General features: G+C 33.2%; 1 protein-coding gene across 3 annotated transcripts in view; it reads right to left on the bottom strand.

The window, feature by feature from the left end:
* Positions 1-19605, bottom strand: part of CNBD1 (cyclic nucleotide binding domain containing 1) — a 433866-nt gene that overhangs the window by 185758 nt on the left and 228503 nt on the right. For all 3 annotated transcript variants that reach the window (XM_027571402.1, XM_027571412.1, XM_027571422.1), the window contains one exon: positions 10998-11188. In XM_027571402.1, coding sequence (XP_027427203.1) covers positions 10998-11188 — 191 coding nt within the window. The remainder of the gene's footprint in view (positions 1-10997; positions 11189-19605) is intronic.

Raw genomic sequence — 19605 nt, 5'->3', positions numbered from 1 at the left:
TATGCAAGGGAGCAACATAATCATATTTGACTTTTACAAAAGTCATTGTAGTGACAATGTGGATGGTGAACTGAAGGGGTTCATAGATTGAATACAAAGATAGAGGTGGTCGCAAAATATTGGCAAGAAATAAGGAGAGCCCATGGGGCGCCTGGGTGGTGCAGTGGGTTGAGTGGCAGACTCTTGGTTTTGGCTCAGGTCGTGATCTCTGGGTCCTGTGATCAAGCCCCACATGGGGCTCTACACTCAGTGTGGAGTCTGCTTAAGATTTTTTCTCCCTCTCACTCTTCCTCTCCCCACTTCTTGCTCTCTCTCTCTCTCTCAAATAAACAAAATATTTTTAAAAAACAGAAGAAATAAGGACAGCCAAAGGTAAAAATGGTAAAAAAAAAAAAAATGGAATGAAAAGCAAAAACACCAATAACTATAGGTAAAAATTCAGTTCTCATAATGTGCTAGACATTGTTCTCAGTGCTTATATAATCTCATTTAATACAATGATCTATGAGGTAGGCATTATTACTAAGCTCAGTTTTTACAGATAAGGAAACTGAAGCATAGAGTCTTAGTAAATTGCCCATTTCCAGAGCTATAAAGTATTGTCTGGCTGCATCACCTGTGTTCTTAGAGTGGTGTTATCATGGTCACTGCATACAGCCACACAATGTGAGCAAGGCACAGATGTCCCTGGCAACTCCTTCAATGTATGTTCTATTCTATGGAATTCTATAAAATAGAGGGATCTATAAACTATCTCTACTTAGAGACATCTTACGCTCTTTAACTTCATGACATGTTCCTGGCCACTCTAACCCAAAATGAACTTGCTCTTCCTCCAAATACCATAGCCCTCGTCAAAACCAGCTTCCACCTAATCATGTCCTATCTTTCCTGTTTTTGTAATAAGAGTTAGTTTTGTTCCCCTATTATGAATAAGGAGCATTTCTTATGTTTTATTTTGGTATTCCTTGGCTCCATCACAATGTTGTCAAATAATAGGGGTGTGTGTGTGTGTTGATTTGTATGCCTGCTTGAAGACATGCTTACCAAAATCCAAAAACAAAGAACCACATTTGTAAGAGACATGAATAGAATATCATTGTCTCAATATAACCAGAGCAGGAGGATGAGACAAAAATAAACATTTTATGATTTATAATTTTTATTATTGAGAAATGTTAATGTCTAAGAATTATCAAGGCAACAAAGCATCCAACCTGCTAAAGAATAATGTGTAATTAGTTAAGTCAGTCATCTTATTTTTAGATTTAATGAGCTAACTTGCTAAAAGAGCTACAAAAAATATTCTCAGATTAAAGGTTTGAACTTTATTAGTTAAATTATATATATTCAAGGGAAACTTATTTTTTCCCATCTAGGATGCTATCAAGTCATCTAACAAATGCTCACAATGGGTCACAAGATACAACAGGCAAGAGGGCTTCATGCAAAGCTCTCCTTGTAAAAGAAAGGGCCTCAAAATGTCGAGGACCATTTAATCATCTCACTTTTTTGGTAATTATTTTCTCCCGTGGCTTCTAGGACCCTGTCACAGCTCTAGTTCTGCTTCTTTGCTGGGTTCTTTGGTGGCTCTTTTCCATCTTTCAAAGTATGGAATTAATCAAATTTGCTCCTTGAATTCAGCCCTTTCTTTTTAATACTGTTTTTTATCAGAGTCTTTATTTATTTTTGTGGTTTGAATATCACATTTCTTTGTAGACAATTTCAAAATCAACATCTGTAGTCATTTCAAGATTGTATCATAAACCCACCACAGCACTTAACACACACAAAAAAATCTTACATATATAAGTACTTAATAAAACTAGTCAATTTAACTGTAAATCTATAGCATCGGAAAAAAAAAACCTTTCCTCTTAAAAGCTAGCTTGTTAAAACTGATTTTTTTATATAGCAAAACACACATGGTAAAGAGCTAAATTTCAATATCATAGTTTTTGCCAAATTGTAGTGGGTTTCAATAAAAAATAAAATTATATGTAAAATTTCTGTGGAAATAAGCAAATAAAAAATGTGCCCTGTTACACTCTATGTATTATGTATATCCTATGTGTATATACACAGCATCCTATTATATATATATGTAATAGGATATATAATATTTATATAATATGTAATATAAATATAAGCTATATATGATTACATAATATATAATTATATGACAACTGGAACATTTGCATTTAATGTTGTATATGTTGTGGATAAGCACACATTTTATTACATATGAATTTTATTACATATATATACATATATAAATAAAATGGAATGTTGTATGTATACCAATGAAACATAGACTATTAAATGCAATTTTTCCAATTATCTCAGAATGTTAAACTTATATTTATATAAATTTAAATTGTATAAAATAAAATTTATTTATATAAAGGCTAGAGAGATGATAGATACTTATGTAACAGAGTGCTTGGTAGAGTTATCTTATTGTGAAAGTACTTTTTTCCTGTTGTTTCACAGTTACAAGGATTTAAGTTTGCAGAACTTGCACAGAGATTTAGAGATTGTAAAATTGGTTTTGTGAACTTTAGCTCATTTTCTAACTCAAGAGATTATAAACTGAGATCAGGAAACTGATGACAATGCTTGTTTGTCAGTCCCACAGTCTTCTTTCTGCCCTTTCTCTTTCTCCCCGAGGCTCAAAGTAACAAGACAGGAATTTGATAGAGTAAGTGTGTGATTCTCCCTCTCCTATCAGCCAGGAGGGTTTGCAAGAGGTAACCAGTGTGGGACTGCCCAGAGAAAGGAATGAACCCGGAGAATTGTCAGAAAATGTGAACTGACCTAAAAGAAAGACCAGTGGTCTTCCACTGCCTGAAGCCATGGATGAATTAAATAATCCCCTAAAGGAAACAGCACCCTTCCAGGGAGTTACAGGAAAAGCATATATAAAAGACTGAATTTAGACATCAAATCAGAAGGGATAACCATAGATTTTTACCTCTAATATCCACCCTCCCTTCCTTCTTGATCCTGGCTGAGAAAAGCCTGAAAAAGCAGCTAGTAAGTTGAATAGGATGCATAGTAAGAAAAGAGAAATAACCCCTTCCCCCACTGGAGAATTATGGCACAAGAAGGCACAAGTTGTGCTGTCAAGCATGGCAGTTTGAAATTTTGATATGAAGACAGGACTGGAAATTTTAATATCTAAAAATATGAGGCTATTTGTTAATACATAGGATCTGACTGAGATTTCATCCAGAGAGCAGAGAAGAATAATGCTACATAGCTTGTTTGGAAACTTCAGTATGAAAAAGAAATAAAGCTATTTTATAATTTCACTCTGCTGTGTCCAACTTGTTCAATACACATTTTTTAAACAAATGATTTTCTTTTCATGTGATTTCAAATGTTTATTTTATTTTTTAAAAGAAAACATTAATAAACTGGAAATTTCTTTTAATAATTACTGAGGAACTTCAACTTAAATATTTGCTTTTTAATTGTTGCTAAATGTTATAATGTCAAAAATACATTTTAATAAAAGATAGGGAATAGCAATATATGTATTTATATATTAAAAACAAAAGTATATAAAGTATAAAATAAGGTCACAATCGCATGTGTGAGGGGGTGTGTGTGTGTGTGTGTGTGTGTGTGTGTGTGTGTTACCATATACCATACCATACTGAGATGACTCGAAAGAAATTTGATTTTCCTTATGATTGTTCTTTGAAAAATTATGAGGCTAATTAGAAAAGATAAAATGAATTTAAAAGTTTAAAATACTTAGAATCATTAAATTGGTGATCTTGTAAAAGAATATATCATTTTTTTCACTCCTTTCCTTATATAAAACACTAATAGAAAAGTATTTTGCTTTTAATGTACAAATCAGTGTCAAGAAAAGCAAAACCAAAAATTATTGCTATATATTTGTGTCACACTAATTTTTTTAGTCCAGTTTACATTGATGGTAGGGAGGAAGTACAGCAGTTTGTATCTCATGAAAAATGAATTTGATCCTTAGACTGTATTTTTTCGCCTATATTCATTATACCCAGATAATGCCCACTTATTTAGAAAACTGTTAGAAGTTTAAATTGAGGAGTAAAGATATCATTACTTATTTTAGAGCTGTGAACTACCTGTCAACCAGTTTGCAATAAAAATTCATCACTGTAGTACTGATAGTCCCTGGCATACTATAGTACTACAACTGATAAAATTTTAATGGTGTTGAACAGGAATGGGGTATTGGCAGAAGAGAATGCACTGGAAATTACAATACCTCAGACCTTTGAGATGTTGGGGGATAAATACTTATAAGAACCACAGAATAGAATGTCTGTTGCTTGGTAATATCAATATACTGGAGAAAGACAGAGAAGGTTGAAGAAAATCAATCATCAGCTTATGATGAAGTACACAATCCAAGTGCTGCATGGCAACATATAAATGAAATCTCCTCTTCTATAGTTGGAAAACAGAAAAAGCTGAGTATTGGGCCTAGTATTTAATCATAAGGATAGCATAGCTCAAGATAAGGTTGCATTCATAGCCCAAGCAAGTATTCTGTTGAACCCTAAAACTTGGGATAATGGCTTTAAAACCTGAATACACTAAGTGTCACAATGACCATCTGTTACAAGATAAAATATGGAGAATGCATCTAAAAATGGACTTTTCACCGAGGTCTGCTTCACAGTAACTCCACAGGGTCCATAGACCTACCTTATGGCAATTTCCATGGGCCTTAAATGTATAATTTGAATGGAGACTTGGTAGAGCCCTTACACTGGTTTCGTTGTGGTAAGAGCTCTTATTAAGGAAGATCAAGTGGAAGTCTCTGAAACTGTCCTTTCCCTACCCTCTTCAACTTTAGCCAACACAGTAAATCAAAACAATATCACAGACATCATCAAGATGGCAGACTAAGAGGTCCTACTCTGTCCTAGTTCCCTCAAAAAAACAATTTAGCAACTACCAACAAATGAAAATAGCTGTGAGAGAATGATGGAATATAATTAAGAAGATGCAACATGCCACTAAAGCACAAAAACCAAGAATGGCCATATAGAAAAAAGAAGGAAACATTTTATCTGTGTCATCTCATTCCCCAGGTCAGCATAGCTCAGTGCCAAGAGGAATCCTCTCCATTGTGAATTCTCTGGTGGGTGTAAAGGAGAGCAGGTGACCTGAGCATCCTTCACCACTGAGGACCTCCACAGTATTTGCCAGTGTGGACCCACCTGTTGGAGACAACAGAACCGACACTGCTGAGCTTCCCTGGAATTGGAGCCACTGTGTGCCCCTGGAGCCATAACCACCATAGCTCCCCGAGTACTGGCACATGGACACCTTGGGCACAGAACCACCATTAAGCACACACCCTAATCTGAGGAGGGTACAGAAAGCCCACTTAAACAAATAATGATCAGAAACTTCCCAAGCATGGAGAAGGAAGACATCAAGATCTGAGAAGCCCAAAGAACCCAAGGAGGTTGAATATAAAGAGGTCTACATAAATACATATTATGATTAAATTTTCAAGTCAAAGACAAAGACGTTTTGAAAAAAGCAAGAGAAAAGCAATTTATCACACTAAAGATTATCAGTGGATTTCTCAGTAGAAATCTTGCAGGCGAGGAGAGAGTGGAAGGATATATTTGAGGTACTGAAAAAAAGAAAACTGCTAATGACAATATTCATCAGAACTATCATTTAAAAAATGAAAGGCTTTCTCAGACAATAAAAACTGAGGAAGTTCATCGCCACTAGACATGCCTTAGAAGAACTGCTAAAGGGATCTCTTCAAATTGAAATAAAAGCATGCTAAACAGCAATGTGAAAGCACATGAAAGCATAAGTCTCACTGGTAAAGGTAAATATACAGTCAAATATAGAATAAGGCAACATGGTAATGGTGGTATATAAATTTCTTCAAGCCCTAAAATAAAAATTAAAAAACAAAAATATTAAGAATAACTATAACCACAAAGAAATTGTTAAGGGATACACAATATAAGAACTCTGACTACAAGTACACAAAGTGAGGGGCTGAAAGTGTAGAGATTTTCTATGTGATTGAAGTTAAGTCATTATCAACTTAAGAAATGTAATTACAAGATATTTAGTGATATGCAAAAGATAAAAAGAATCAAAGCAAATCACTATGAAAATATCTTCAGATAACAAAGAATGACAAAAGTAAACAACTACCAAACAGAAAGAAAACAATTAACAAAATGACAATTGTAAATCCTCACCTATCGTTAATCACTTTAAATGTAAATGGATCAAACTCCCCAATAAAAAAACATAGAGTGGCTGAAGAGATCAAAATAATACAAGAACCGGTAATATACTATGAGAGACTTACTTTAGATTTAAGGACACAATAATAGACTTCAATAGCACATATTCAAAAGTGGATAGAGCATCCACATAGAAAATCAACAAAGAAAGAGCTGACTTGAACAACATTATAGACCAAAGGGACCTAACAGACATATATGGAGCTTTTCACCCAAGAGCAGTATAGTCTTCTCAAACGCAAAAGGAATATTCTTCACGATAGATCACATGTTAGGTCACAAAAACATCTTATTAAATTTAATATCAAAATCATCCCAAGTATGTTTTTCAACAACAATGAAATGCAACTAGAAATCAATAACTATAAGGAAAAGGGAAAATTCACAAATATGTAGAAACTAAACAACATATTTCACCAACCATTGGGTCAAAGAAGAAATCAAAAGGCAATTAAAAAAAAAAATCTCAAGACAAAAAAAAAAAGCATCACATACCAAATTATGGGCTGTAACAAAAGCAGTCTTAAAAGGAATATTTGTAGTGATAAATGCTTATATTAAAAATGATTTCAAATTAACTTATACCTTAAGGAACTAGAAAAAGAAGAACAAACTGAGCCCAAAATTAGCAGAAGGAAGAAAATAATGAAGATTAGAGCAGAAATAAACCAAATAGAGGATAGAAAAACAATTTAAAAATCAATAAAACTAAGTTTTTTTTTTAAAAAAAGATAAAATTGATATATTTTGATAAATCCTACACGTTCAGTGGGGGAAACCGTAGTCTTTTCAACAAGTAGGCCTGGGAAAACTGAATAAACACATGCAAAAAAATGAAACTGGACCCTTATCTTATATCATTCACAAAAATTAACTTGAAATAAATTAAAGACTTAAAGATAAGATCTGATACCTTAAAACTCCTAGAAGAAAACATAGGGAAGAAGCTTCTTGACATTGATCTTGACAATTATTTTCTTGGATACAATACCAAAAGTGAATGCAACAAAAGTGAAAATCAACAAGTGGGACTATATCAAAACTGAAAAGCTTCTGAACAGCAAAAGAAACAATCAACAAAATGAAAGACAAGACGTATAATGAGAGGAAATATTTGTAAACCATATATTAGATAAGGGGTTAATATCCAAAATATGTAAGGAACTCCTACAATTCAATAACAACAACAATAAAACACAATCTTATTTAAAAATGGGCAGAAGAACAAAACAGATGTTTTTCCAAAGACTATTGAATGACCCAATAAGTACACAAAAGACGCTCAACATACCTAATCACCAGGGAAATGCAAATCAAAACCACAATGGGAAATCACTTCACACATTCTAACAGGATGGTTATCCTCAAGAAGACAAGAGATAACATGTGTTAGTGAGGATATGGAGAAAAATAAGTCCTTATACAAAGTTGGTGGTAATATAAATCGGTTCAGTCAATATGGAAAGCAGTATGAAATTTCATCAAAACAGTTAAAAATAGAACTACCATATAATTCAGTAATTCCACTTCTTGGTATATACCCCAAAGAAATGAAAACAAGATATTGAAGAGATATCTGCACTTCCATGTTTATTATAGCATTATTCACAATACCCAAAATATGGAAACAATCTTTATCTGCCAATGGATGAATAGAAAAGAAGACATGTTATATATACAATAGAATATTCAGCCATGAGAAAGAAGAAAATACTGTCATTTGTGACATGGATGGACCCTGAGGACATAATGCTAAGTGAGATAAGTCAAAGACAAAAACTGTATGACATCGTTATTATGTGAAATTTTAAAAAACCAAACTCAAAGAACAAAGGCATTACACTCCTTGATTTCAAATTATATTATAAAGCTATGATAATCAAAACAGTATGCTATTAGCATAAATGCAGACATGTAGACCAGTGGAACAGAATAGAGAGCCCAGAATAAATCCATACAGTTATGGTTACTGATCTTCCACAAGAGTACCAAGAAACATACTGAGTAAAGGAAACTGATGTTAGGAAAACTAGATATCCATATGCAGAGCAATAAACGTGGACTCTTATCTCACATCATATACAAAAACCATCTCAAAATGGTTTAAAGATTTAAAGATAAGACCTGAAACCATAAAACTCTTAGAAGAAAACAGAAATCTTCTTGACATTGTTCTAGGCAATGATTTTTTGGATATGACACCAAAAGCACAGGGAACAAAAGCAAAAATAGACAAGTGAAACTGCATCAAACTAAAAAGCTTCTGCAGAGCAAAAGAAACACTTGATGTAGTGAAAGGAAACCTACAGAATAGGAGAAAGTATTCGCAAACCATTTATCTGGATGAGGTTAGTATATATCCAAAATATATAAGAAACACAACTCAATAGGAAAGAAAAAAGAACTCAATTAAAAAATGAGAAAAGAACCTAAATAATCATCTCTCTTTCAAAAGAAGACATATAAATGACCAAGGTATATGAAAAAGTGCTCAACATCACTAATTATCGGGAAAATGCAAATCAAAACCACAATGAGTTATTATTTTACACCTCTTAGAATGGTTACCATCAAAAAGACAAAAGGTAAGTATTGACAAAGATGTGGAGGAAAGAGCACAATTGAACACTGTACAAATGTAAATTAGTACAACCATTATTGAACACAGTATAGAGTTTCCCCAAAAAACTTAAAAATAGAACTACCATACAATCCAGCAATCTCACTTCTATGTAGACAACTAAAAAAAATGAAGCCATCTCCAAGAAATATCGGCATTCCCATGTTCATTGCAGCATTAGTCACAATAGTCAAGATCTGGAAATAATTTAATGGTCTAGCTATGGATGAATGGATAAAGAAAATGTCAATTGCTATAACATGGATGAACCTGAAGGACAGTATGTTAAGTGAAATAAGCCAGACATAGAAAGACAAATTTTGTAGGATTTCACTTATATGTGTAATCTAAAATAGTCAAACTCATAGGAGCAGAGAGTAAAATGTTAGTTACCAGGGGCTGGGGGGTAGAGGAAATGAAGAGCTATTGCTCAAAATTTCAGTTATGCAAGATGAGTAAATCCTATAGATCTAATGTACAGCATGGTGACTAAAGTCAACAATAGTGTACTGTATACTTGAAATTTGCCTAGAGGGTAGGTATTAAGTGGTCTCACCACAAAAAGATTGTAACTATGTGCAATGATGAATATGGTAATTAGCTTGATTGTGGTGATGATTTCACTTTACTTACATTTGCGATATACACCTTAAATATATACAATTTTTATTTTTCAATTACTCCTCAACAAAACTGGAGAAAAAAATACTATATCTCAGGCAGAATGGCAGATAAGTGCTACCTTCATAGACCTACTGCAGAATTCAGAGGTGGTGGTCCCATCACATCCCCATTTTAATTCATGACTCTTGCCCTCATCAAACAAACAAACAAATAGATCCTGAAAGATTGGAGTTGACTACTACAACGTGGACCAAGAAGTAGCTCTAATTATACCTGCCGTGCCAGGTGTGGTATTTTTTTCTAAAGCATAGTGAAATCCCATCAGGTACATTGTACGTGACCATTGAGTGGCAAATGTATTCTTTTTCATCTCTATGAAGAAAGATCAGAAACATTATTCATGTGTGATCAACAATATACTTTTATATTCAGGTCTTATTTTTTATCTTTGTCCTTCTTTCTTAGTTTTATCCATCCTCATTCTTTTTGAACCTGAGAATGTTGTAAGTTTTTCTGACTTCAATCCATAGTGACAAATAATTTGGCTTTAATTGGTTTCATTGGCTCTTTCTACTCTGAACATCTTGACCACCCTAAATCTAAAACTGGTTTTCTTTTAGCCACAATTCTAGTCAAACCACATTTGATCCCCATAGAGAGTATTCAGAGATCCAGAAAGATACTGAACTTTAATTTTTTGACCAGCTGATAGTGTCAAAATAATAAATACAAGCCAAGGATTTTCTTCAGGTAAAACCTTCCAACTGTAATGGAATCAACCCCTTGATCACCTTAGCATTGCTCTTGAGATAAACAGGATAAGCATTCGTTTTTTTTTTTTTTAATTTTTAAAATTTTATTTTATTTAAGCATGCATTCTTTTTTTTAAGATTTTATTAATTTATTTGAGGGAGAGAGAATGAGAGAGAGAGCACATGAGGGGGGGGGAGCGTCAGAGGGAGAAGCAGAGTCCCCGCTGAACAGGGAGCCCGATGCGGGACTCGATCCCGGGACTCTGGGATCATGACCTGAGCTGAAGGCAGTCTCTCAACCAACTGAGCCGCCCAGGCGCCCTTAGGCATGCATTCTTAACTTGTTAAAAAGAGCTTTCATGATCTGTCCTCTCTCTCCCTCGCCTCAAATCACCTGTTCCCTCTCCCTTATCTCAAACTACCCTTCTCCCTCATTCAGTGATCCAACCACGTTGGCTTTGTCCTAGTTATCAAATATACTATATAATCCCTGCCAGTGGGTGGTATGTTGTTGAAGGCATCCCTCATTAAAATTTCTTAAACAAATTTGAAATTCAATATTAATAGTATAATTTTCATTTTTAAAAGATATGTTATCTTTAATACTTAAGAACTCACTGAAGATACTTGGGTTTAAATATCTGGAAGAGATCAAATTTTATAACAATGATACTTTGTTGCTTATGGAAAAAGCAAAGATTCATTTCTTACTGTTGCGTCACGTGCAGGTGTGTGCATCTCAGCAAATATAAAGTTTTTGAAGTCTTCACTGACAAATTCTTGAAAACTCTGAGGTATGAAAGAGGCTGTTGACTCATTTTCTTCAATCATATTTCCGTGTACCTTTGTTTGAGGTCGAGCTGAGCCTTTCAGTATTATATAAAATCCATCATTTCCAACCACTGAAACAAAACAAAACCAAAAAAAGCTATACTGTTGACTTTATTTCCCAGGCTCTTTGATATAGACATGACCACAACACATGTTACACTTGCTTTGCTTTTAGATTTCTTTTAGTTTATGCAGTGAGAACTCTAAGGAAGCACTTAAGCATTCACAAATAATTTACTCAAATAAAAAGAATAGCAAAAACATGTCTCCACATTCAGAGAATTCTTTTCTGACAATTATATTAATCAATCCTTATGGAACTGATAGATTCTAGAAAAAGAACCATGGTAATATATTACAATTAATAGATTTAAGATATTTTAAGAAAAACAGAATCAGAAAACTCCTTGAACTTTTTTGAAATGTTACCTCCCCCTCAAAAATGCGATTTTGCTTATTTTATATAAGTAACTATATATATTATTAATTTTTATTTGTCTTTCCTCTGGATATGATGATGATTGCTCATAGAAGCTGGTTTAGAAAGAGAGATCATTATTAGGAAGAAGAGTTTTTTCCAGTATTTCTCCTTCTCCACATTGTAACTCTCCACAATCTGTTGTCTCATTCCAAATCCTAAAGTTTAGCTATGTTTCTGTAGATCTGGTTGGTTTATTCAGTTGTGAGCATTTTGAATGCAACTTAAATGTCCTAGTTCTTCTGAAGCCTGATCTTTTAACCAAGCAGGACATGGGAACTGGATGATGTCATTTTCCAATTGTTTATATTACTTTATAGGATTGGAGAAAATTATTTAGGTGCTGTGAGAAGAACTTTTCTTAAATTTTGCTTATTATCTTGCTATAAATAGAAACTTTACACATTGATTTTTGGGAACGATTGTAGGTTTTTGTTTTTGTTTTTGTTTTTTATGCCTAAGAGATGACAGCTGCTTGCCTTCTTTGCTTTTTTCTAAATGAGTGCTGTATTAGTGGGGTTTTCTTGGTAATCATCTGTACACAGTGACTACAGGATAGTGATTTTTCAGTCTTCTTTAAAGCAAAAGTTGTGTTTGCTTGAATGTCTGAGCTTAAAATAGATTCCTTTCTGGATAGCACAATATCACTTCTTACTAAACATCTAATCTATGTGGTGAAAGCACTGTAGAAACATTGCTTTTAAATAGCTATCAGGTGAGCTGTACGAGAACTACATTGTAGAAAGCACATTGTAAAGGTAAAAGATAATAAAAGTTTGTAAGAGTAGTAATGATTTAGATCAATTACATAGGCGAAAAAAGCAGTTGGGTGAAAGGTGTATTCTGATAAATACATTTGTATTCTGGTTTTGTATAGATTTAACTGGCATTTCTTAGCATAGAATAAAAATTGTAGAAAGAGGTACATTGTGTGAAATAATTTTATTCCAAGGGCTGCTAGTTGCTTACCCAATACGAATAGTCTTTTCCTTTACTTACAAAACCACAATTTTATTGTGTGTTGCCTGTGCCAGTTTAAAAATTATATTTTGCCAATACTCTTACATGTGTGGCCCTGTGACATGATTCTGATTAACAAAACATTGGGAGAATTTTTGCTCTCCAAATATGCATGTCACTCCTTCTTGGACACCTAGAACAAAGATGTGATGTTGGAACTGGAGAAGCATCTTGCAACTAAAAGGAAATGGCAAGGAGAACCTCAGGAAATTCACCCTGACACCTTTAAATCTATCTTGTGACTTCTCATTATGTAACATAAATAAATCCTGAAATTCTTGTAAACTAGTGTCCTTTAGTTCTCTATTATTCACAACTGAACACAATTTCTGTGAATACTGTTGTAATTTCACTTAACTCTAACCATAATATATGTTTGCCTTACTGATGGACATGATTCTTCTGGTGCTCTGAAGAAAACGTTCCTTTTCCTTCAGGGTTTGGCCTGGTGACAGTGAATTTGACTAAATAACCTCTATTTACAATGCATTAATCTTCACATTTACATTCAAACAATTTCTGTGATATTAAGGAGGCCCTTAAGGAGTTAAACTAATTAATGGGAGAGTAGAATTTGAGATTCATGGAAAATATTTTGGTCAGAAAATATTTTATCAACCCTCAAATTATAACTTATAAAAAATAAGTCAAATTAAGCTATTCTGGAAGCTGCTAACTCCATTATATATAAAGACAATGACTGTATTTGGGTTGCCTGGGTGGTTCAGTTGGTTAAGCGTCTGCCTTTGGCTCAGGTCATGATCCCAGGACCCTGGAATCAAGTCCCACACTGGGCTCCTTGTTCAGCAGGGAACCTGCTTCTCCTTCTGCCTGCCACTCCCTCTGCTTGCGCTTGCCCTCCTTCCCACTTTCTCTCTCTGTCAAATAAATAAATAAAATCTTTTAAAAGATAACTGAAAATATAACAGAATAATTAACAGAAAATTCTCAGAATTCATGTAAAATCTGAAACTGGTCCTCATATAGATAAATGATATACACACAATTAAAAAAGGTCTAAAGAAAAAAATGCAATAGAATTAAGCTTTCAAATAACAATTGATATATTACTTAAAAATCACAAAGTGGTGTTAAACTTATGAATTGTGACAAAAATATATTTACTAACAATGTAAGATAAATATAAGCTTTTGAAATTCCAAAGCAATGAGAAGGAACCTATGACATTGGCTCCTTATTCAAATTCTCAAAATACACAAAATTATGTTATATAACTTTTTAGAAAAAAAGTACTCCAAGCATCTAAGAAAATTTTGACTTTAAGAATTAAAACAATACAGATCAAAATGGCATTAAATCTTAATTCCCAGACCTTGCAAAAGTAGAAGAATTCAGTAAAATCAAGTTGGTTAAGAATAAGTCATAATATTTATCTAACCAACCTCCATGACATGAAAAGGCAAACAACAACAACAAAAACCAGATGTATTCATAAGGACTTGAAGAAATTTCCCAGTGCAGGACAGACCTCATGTCTTAAAATATCTTTTAACCACACTTGAATTAGCTGAACAAAAGGCATTCAAAAGGAATTGAGAATACTAATAAGGGAAAGTTTATTCATTTTGGTCCTGAGTTTTCAAAAGGTTAAAGGACAAATACAAAGTTTGATTTTGATTAAAGCAAACATTGTTTGCGAATTCCTAGATAAGAGTCTCCTGCTCTCTGGTTCAGCTAAAATCAACCATTTTAAAAGGATTTAAATGCTTCAAAGAACTATAATTGGATGAATAAAGTCATATTGTCACCTGGATAATTCTTACTTGGCCTATAAAATTGAGTTTAAGTGTTATCTATTGACCAGGGAAGCCTTTGCTGACCTCTGCCTTGCTCCCAACCATCCTTATTAATGCCCCTCCTCTGTGATCTTTTTTTCACAGAATTTCTGTCATCACTCTGCATTTTCAGTGTCTGCCAACAGATTCTAACCTCTCGGAGAAAGATCTCTAACTCTGCTTTCAGTCCCTCCAGCCCAGAGCATATTGCCTGGATTACTTTAGGCATTTAGCAAATACTCAAATGAATGAAAATTGAATTAATGATCCTTATTGTATTTCTCTCCAAAGAATCTTATAAAACATTTGGGGAACAACTCATTTTTTTCCTTAGAATTCTGTCTATTGAGAAATAAGATAAAATTCGTGGATGGCCTATTTTCTTCTCTGTCCATTAGGTGGGAACTTAGGAAAATACCAGAAAGTTATGTGACTTTTGAGCCAGGTGGTTTAATTCATGGAATCCTCTTTATAAGATCTAAATGGTCCCAGAGATAACATAACAAGAGCAATGAATAACCTTTTCACAACTTTTATTATATTAAGGTATCTTTGGAGATACGATTTTGCTCTTTGGGGCAATTTTTCTTTCTACCAGGAGAAGTTATTTGAAGCCTATGTCTCATAACATTTTTTTGAATACAACTATAACCTGTGGAAGATAATCCACAAATAACAGTGGATATTTATTTTAAGAGTTTTTAAAAAACTCAAATAAATAAATCTAGAGCTAAGTGGAAGAGATGAAAGAAATTTATTTCTTTTTATTTGGGACACTAACCTTCCATTGGAATAGTATTAGTACTGACACTTCCTGTCAAATATTTGTAGAGATTTCATAAGGGAGAATTTATAATTTCACATATTTTTAGTGATTGTTTTTAATAACCTTAAAACTTATTATTTGATATTTTTACTTAGTTCTTCTTACAAAAAAAAACACTAAGAAAATTCCATATTTCAAATTGTTTGTTCATATCCATAACATGCATATTAAGACCAAGGCCGGGGCACCAGCGTGACTCAGTCCGTTAAGCATCTGCCTTCAGGTCAGGTCATGATCCCAGGGTCCTGAGCAGGCAGAGGGAGAAGAAGCCTCCCCACTAAGCAAGGAGCCTGATGTGGGACTGGATCCCAGGACTCTAGGATCATGACCTAGCCGAAGGCAGACGTTTAATGGACTGAGCCACCCAGGCATATCTACCATATTGTTTTAAAAGTTAGTGAAGAAATAGAATGAGGGAAAATTGGTTAAGAAAAACAAGATGGGGGCAGAAATATACCAAATTACAAAACAAAATCTGTAAAATGCTATATATTTGCGAGGAGATAGTACTGGGTCAATGGACAATGTTTACTCCATTTTCTTTACTTTAAAAAAATTAATATAATCAGTTACTTAATTTAGCAACTACAAGAGATTTTTGAAAATGACTTGACTGGAAGTCTCAATACCACTGAATATATTTTTCCCAGGAGTTCTCAAAAAAGGAAAACAATGTATTGTAAACACAACTAATTTTTTCACAAAACACATTATTTAAAATGTCTTGTACCAGGTTATCACATGGGGTATTTCTAAGGATTTAAAAATCATTTCTACATGGGAAGATCAAAAGGATGGCATCTGGGTATATAACCATGGGATTCACCGATACAATCCAAAGGTAAGAGTTACTTTACCTGAAAGAATGAATGAATGATATCTATTTTCAGACTATCATTCAACAAAAATTACTGTGTTCTTAGACAAATTTTGAACCAGTACTGTGTATTCAGGAATGCATTGGTTGGAAATTACCTGTACTATTGATTAATGCATACATTCATTTGTCAAATATTTATTGAGTGACTATTTTGTCCAAGCACTGCAAGTTAGGCCATATTTCAGATTAAGAACCTAAGTGCATTAGAGTCAGCTCTGTTTTTGGGTGAGGTGAGGAGAGAAAAGATAGCTTGGAAAGCTGAAGAACCTGAGACCAAATCATGCCTTAAGAAAGTGTTATGGTATCTATGCCTAGAGGTATGCAGGTGGTAAATTAAGAAATTTTTTACCTCTAAAAATAAATGGAAGCACCTACAACACAGAAAGAATGTGTTTTTCCTGACCTCAAATTACATAAAATTGAACATTTTAAAGTAGTTATCAAAAGCTTTCTGGTCTATTAAAACAAAGAAAAAAAGTTTCAGTAAAGGTTTTAAAAAATATCTTCTCTTAAGAAATATAACTTCCAGGTAGATTTTCCAATATTTTATGGTTTTAAAATATATCCCTGGATAGCAAGGTGAAGTTTTGTTCATGGTTGTTAATAAAAGTTAATTAATCTTGAAAGAAATCTATATAATTCATAATTTGAGCTTTAGAATTTTTGGCTTATCCAAAGCAATTCTTTCTAATAATAATTAAATAACATGAAGAGCTGTCTATTAATGCCACTATTTCTATTGTCTCCAATGAATAATTTATTATAAATTACTTCATTCATTAACATTTAAAAGCTCTCTGGCTATGCATTAAATACAATTGATTAAAAATTTCTACTTTAAAATATATCAACAATTTTTATGAAACATCTTTTACCCCAAATTATATTCTAGCTTAAAACTTGATTAGAATACTTATGACTCAAAACATTTTTTTCTGAAATTTTCACTGTGATTCTTAATGTTAAGCTAAACCACATTCTAATCCTAAATGTATAAATTTTAGTAAATTTTTAAATTTCATGGGAAAAATTATGGATATAAAACCGAGTGATAATTTGACCCGTTTCCTCTACAAAATACAAAGTTTGGGCCAATATATCACTTAAGTAACTTTTATTATTTTACATGTTCTTTCTAACTTCTGGCTTATGAAAACTAAATACCATTATTGTCCCTATAATCACATTTTTCAATGTTCTATTTTAAGTTTTAAAATAAACATTTCTGTATTATTTTCCTTTACTACTAAAAATCCATCTTAACCATCTTATTAAAAGTGTCACTTTTACAAAATGTCACAGTGTATTCTATAGACATTTAAAAGACAAAAATTTACATTAAGCATTAAATCCAGGCCAGTGCCATGAAAAGGACATATCACATCAAAAAACATTCTGGTGGTAGATAACAGCATCACCATGCAGAACTGTTTTCATACTAGAAAAGATCATAAAAGGAAGACTGCTTTCTATGATGCATCATGTGAGCAGACATGCTAGATTATCCATAAAAGAAGTGTATCAGGCAATGTTACATACTGCCTTTGTGAAGGCTTATTGATGATGATATGCATCAAAAAACAGTTTCTTGATATTGCAGAACTGCAGGAGTTCTATTACTTAAGGAATTTTATTTTAATTTATTTTACTTTTATTTTATTTTTGCTTGAAGAGCCAGCAAGGGGTAAGAGAAAACAAAAGGTTGGCTTCAGGTTCAAAAGCCCTGATTCAACCCTTCACTAGAGTTAAACTAGTAAAGCTGAATTTCAGTCTTCAAAGACAAGAAAGTGATAGTCCTACAAAGCTACAAAGCTAAGATCTATCTCTCAAATAATTAATGGTGGTAGAAGGAATTTACACATCATGAAACATTGTTACTCTAATATAGGTATTTTTTAAAAGCTAATAAGAAAGAAGTTTCTTTCTCCTATGGCAGTATTCCCCCAGGTATGCTGCACAGAGCTGCTTCCTGAGGTGGGGAAAGAAAACACAGGGACAACTTGTTTCGGAAGTCATTTAGCGTCTATGTAGTGTCCTACAGGAAATATTCAATGCATGCTGGCATTTTGGAGTCTTTGAATTTTCACACGTCTTTTTCCTCAGAAAACTCATTTCTGTTTGTTTGTTCTTTATATTTTTAATGTTAAACATTTATTAAGATTTATTGACTTCAAATTTCAGGGATCTCCAGACGCTGGCACATATTAAGGTATTAGTGGTGTCCAGGGGTTTCTGATTGTTTTAAAAAGAAAAAAGTACTTTAAAAAATAGCTTATATCTTATAGCCACAGAAAGAATGAAGTACATGCTACAATGTGGATGAACCACAAGAACATGTGACGTGAAAGAAGCCAGACATAAGGGGTCACAGATTGTATGGTTCTACTCATATGAATTTTCTGAAATAGGTAAATCGATAGAGATAGAAAACAGGCTAGCATGGAGCCTGATGCAGGGCTCAGTCTCATGACCCTGAGATCATGACTTGAGCTGAAACCAAGAGTCTTATGCTTAACGGACTGAGCCACCCAGGTGCCCTTACCTCAAGTTTTAAAATTTTATTGAGATAAAATTCAAATTCCATGAAACTCACTCTTTTTAAAATATACAGTCCATTAGGTTTTTTTTAGTATATTCAAAGAGATGTACAGTCAGCATCATAATCTAATGTTAGAATATTTTCATTATCCCCAAAGGGAACTCATACTCATCAGCAGTCATGCCTCATGCCCCATTCGCCCAAGTTCTGGCAACCACTAATTGTTGTCTCAAATGAATTTGCCTATTCAAGAGATTTCATATCAATGAAATTATAAATATGCAATTTTTTGTAACTAGCTTCTTTCATTTAGCATAATGTTTTCAAGATTCATCCAGATCGTAGCATGTACTTTATTCCCTAGTATTGCCAAATAATATTCCATTATGAGGATATAGCACATTTTTAAAAAAATCATTTATATTTTGATGGAAATTTGGGCTGTTTCCATTTTGGGGCTATTGTGAATAAATCTACTATGGACATTTATGTACAAGTTTTGAATGAATGTATGTTTTCATTTATTGGTATATCTGAGTAGAATTGCTCGGTCAAATGATAACTTTGTGTTTAACATTTGAGGAGCTGCCAAAATATTTTCCAAAGTGGCTTCACTATTTCACTATCCCATCATAAATGTGTGAGAGTTTCAACTTACCTATATCTTAAACAACGCTTATGATTGTCTATTTTTTATATTTAAATCATCCTACTGGGTAGGGAGTGGTATATAATTGTGGTTTTGATTTACAATCTTCTAATGACTAATGATACTGGGCATTTTAATATGCTTATTGGCCATTTGTATATCATCTTTTGAAATGTACCTGTTCAGATAGTTTGCTCATTTTTCAATTTGGCTAATTGTCATTTTATTATTGAGCTGTAAGAGTTCTTCATAATCTGGATATGGGTCTCTTATCAGATATATGATTTGCAAAAACTTTCT

This window comes from Zalophus californianus, chromosome 4 (genome assembly GCF_009762305.2).
Source record: "Zalophus californianus isolate mZalCal1 chromosome 4, mZalCal1.pri.v2, whole genome shotgun sequence".
Classification (NCBI taxonomy): domain Eukaryota; kingdom Metazoa; phylum Chordata; class Mammalia; order Carnivora; family Otariidae; genus Zalophus; species Zalophus californianus.
Note: the sequence above shows the minus strand (reverse complement) of the source record. Positions and strands in the feature narration are given on the sequence as shown.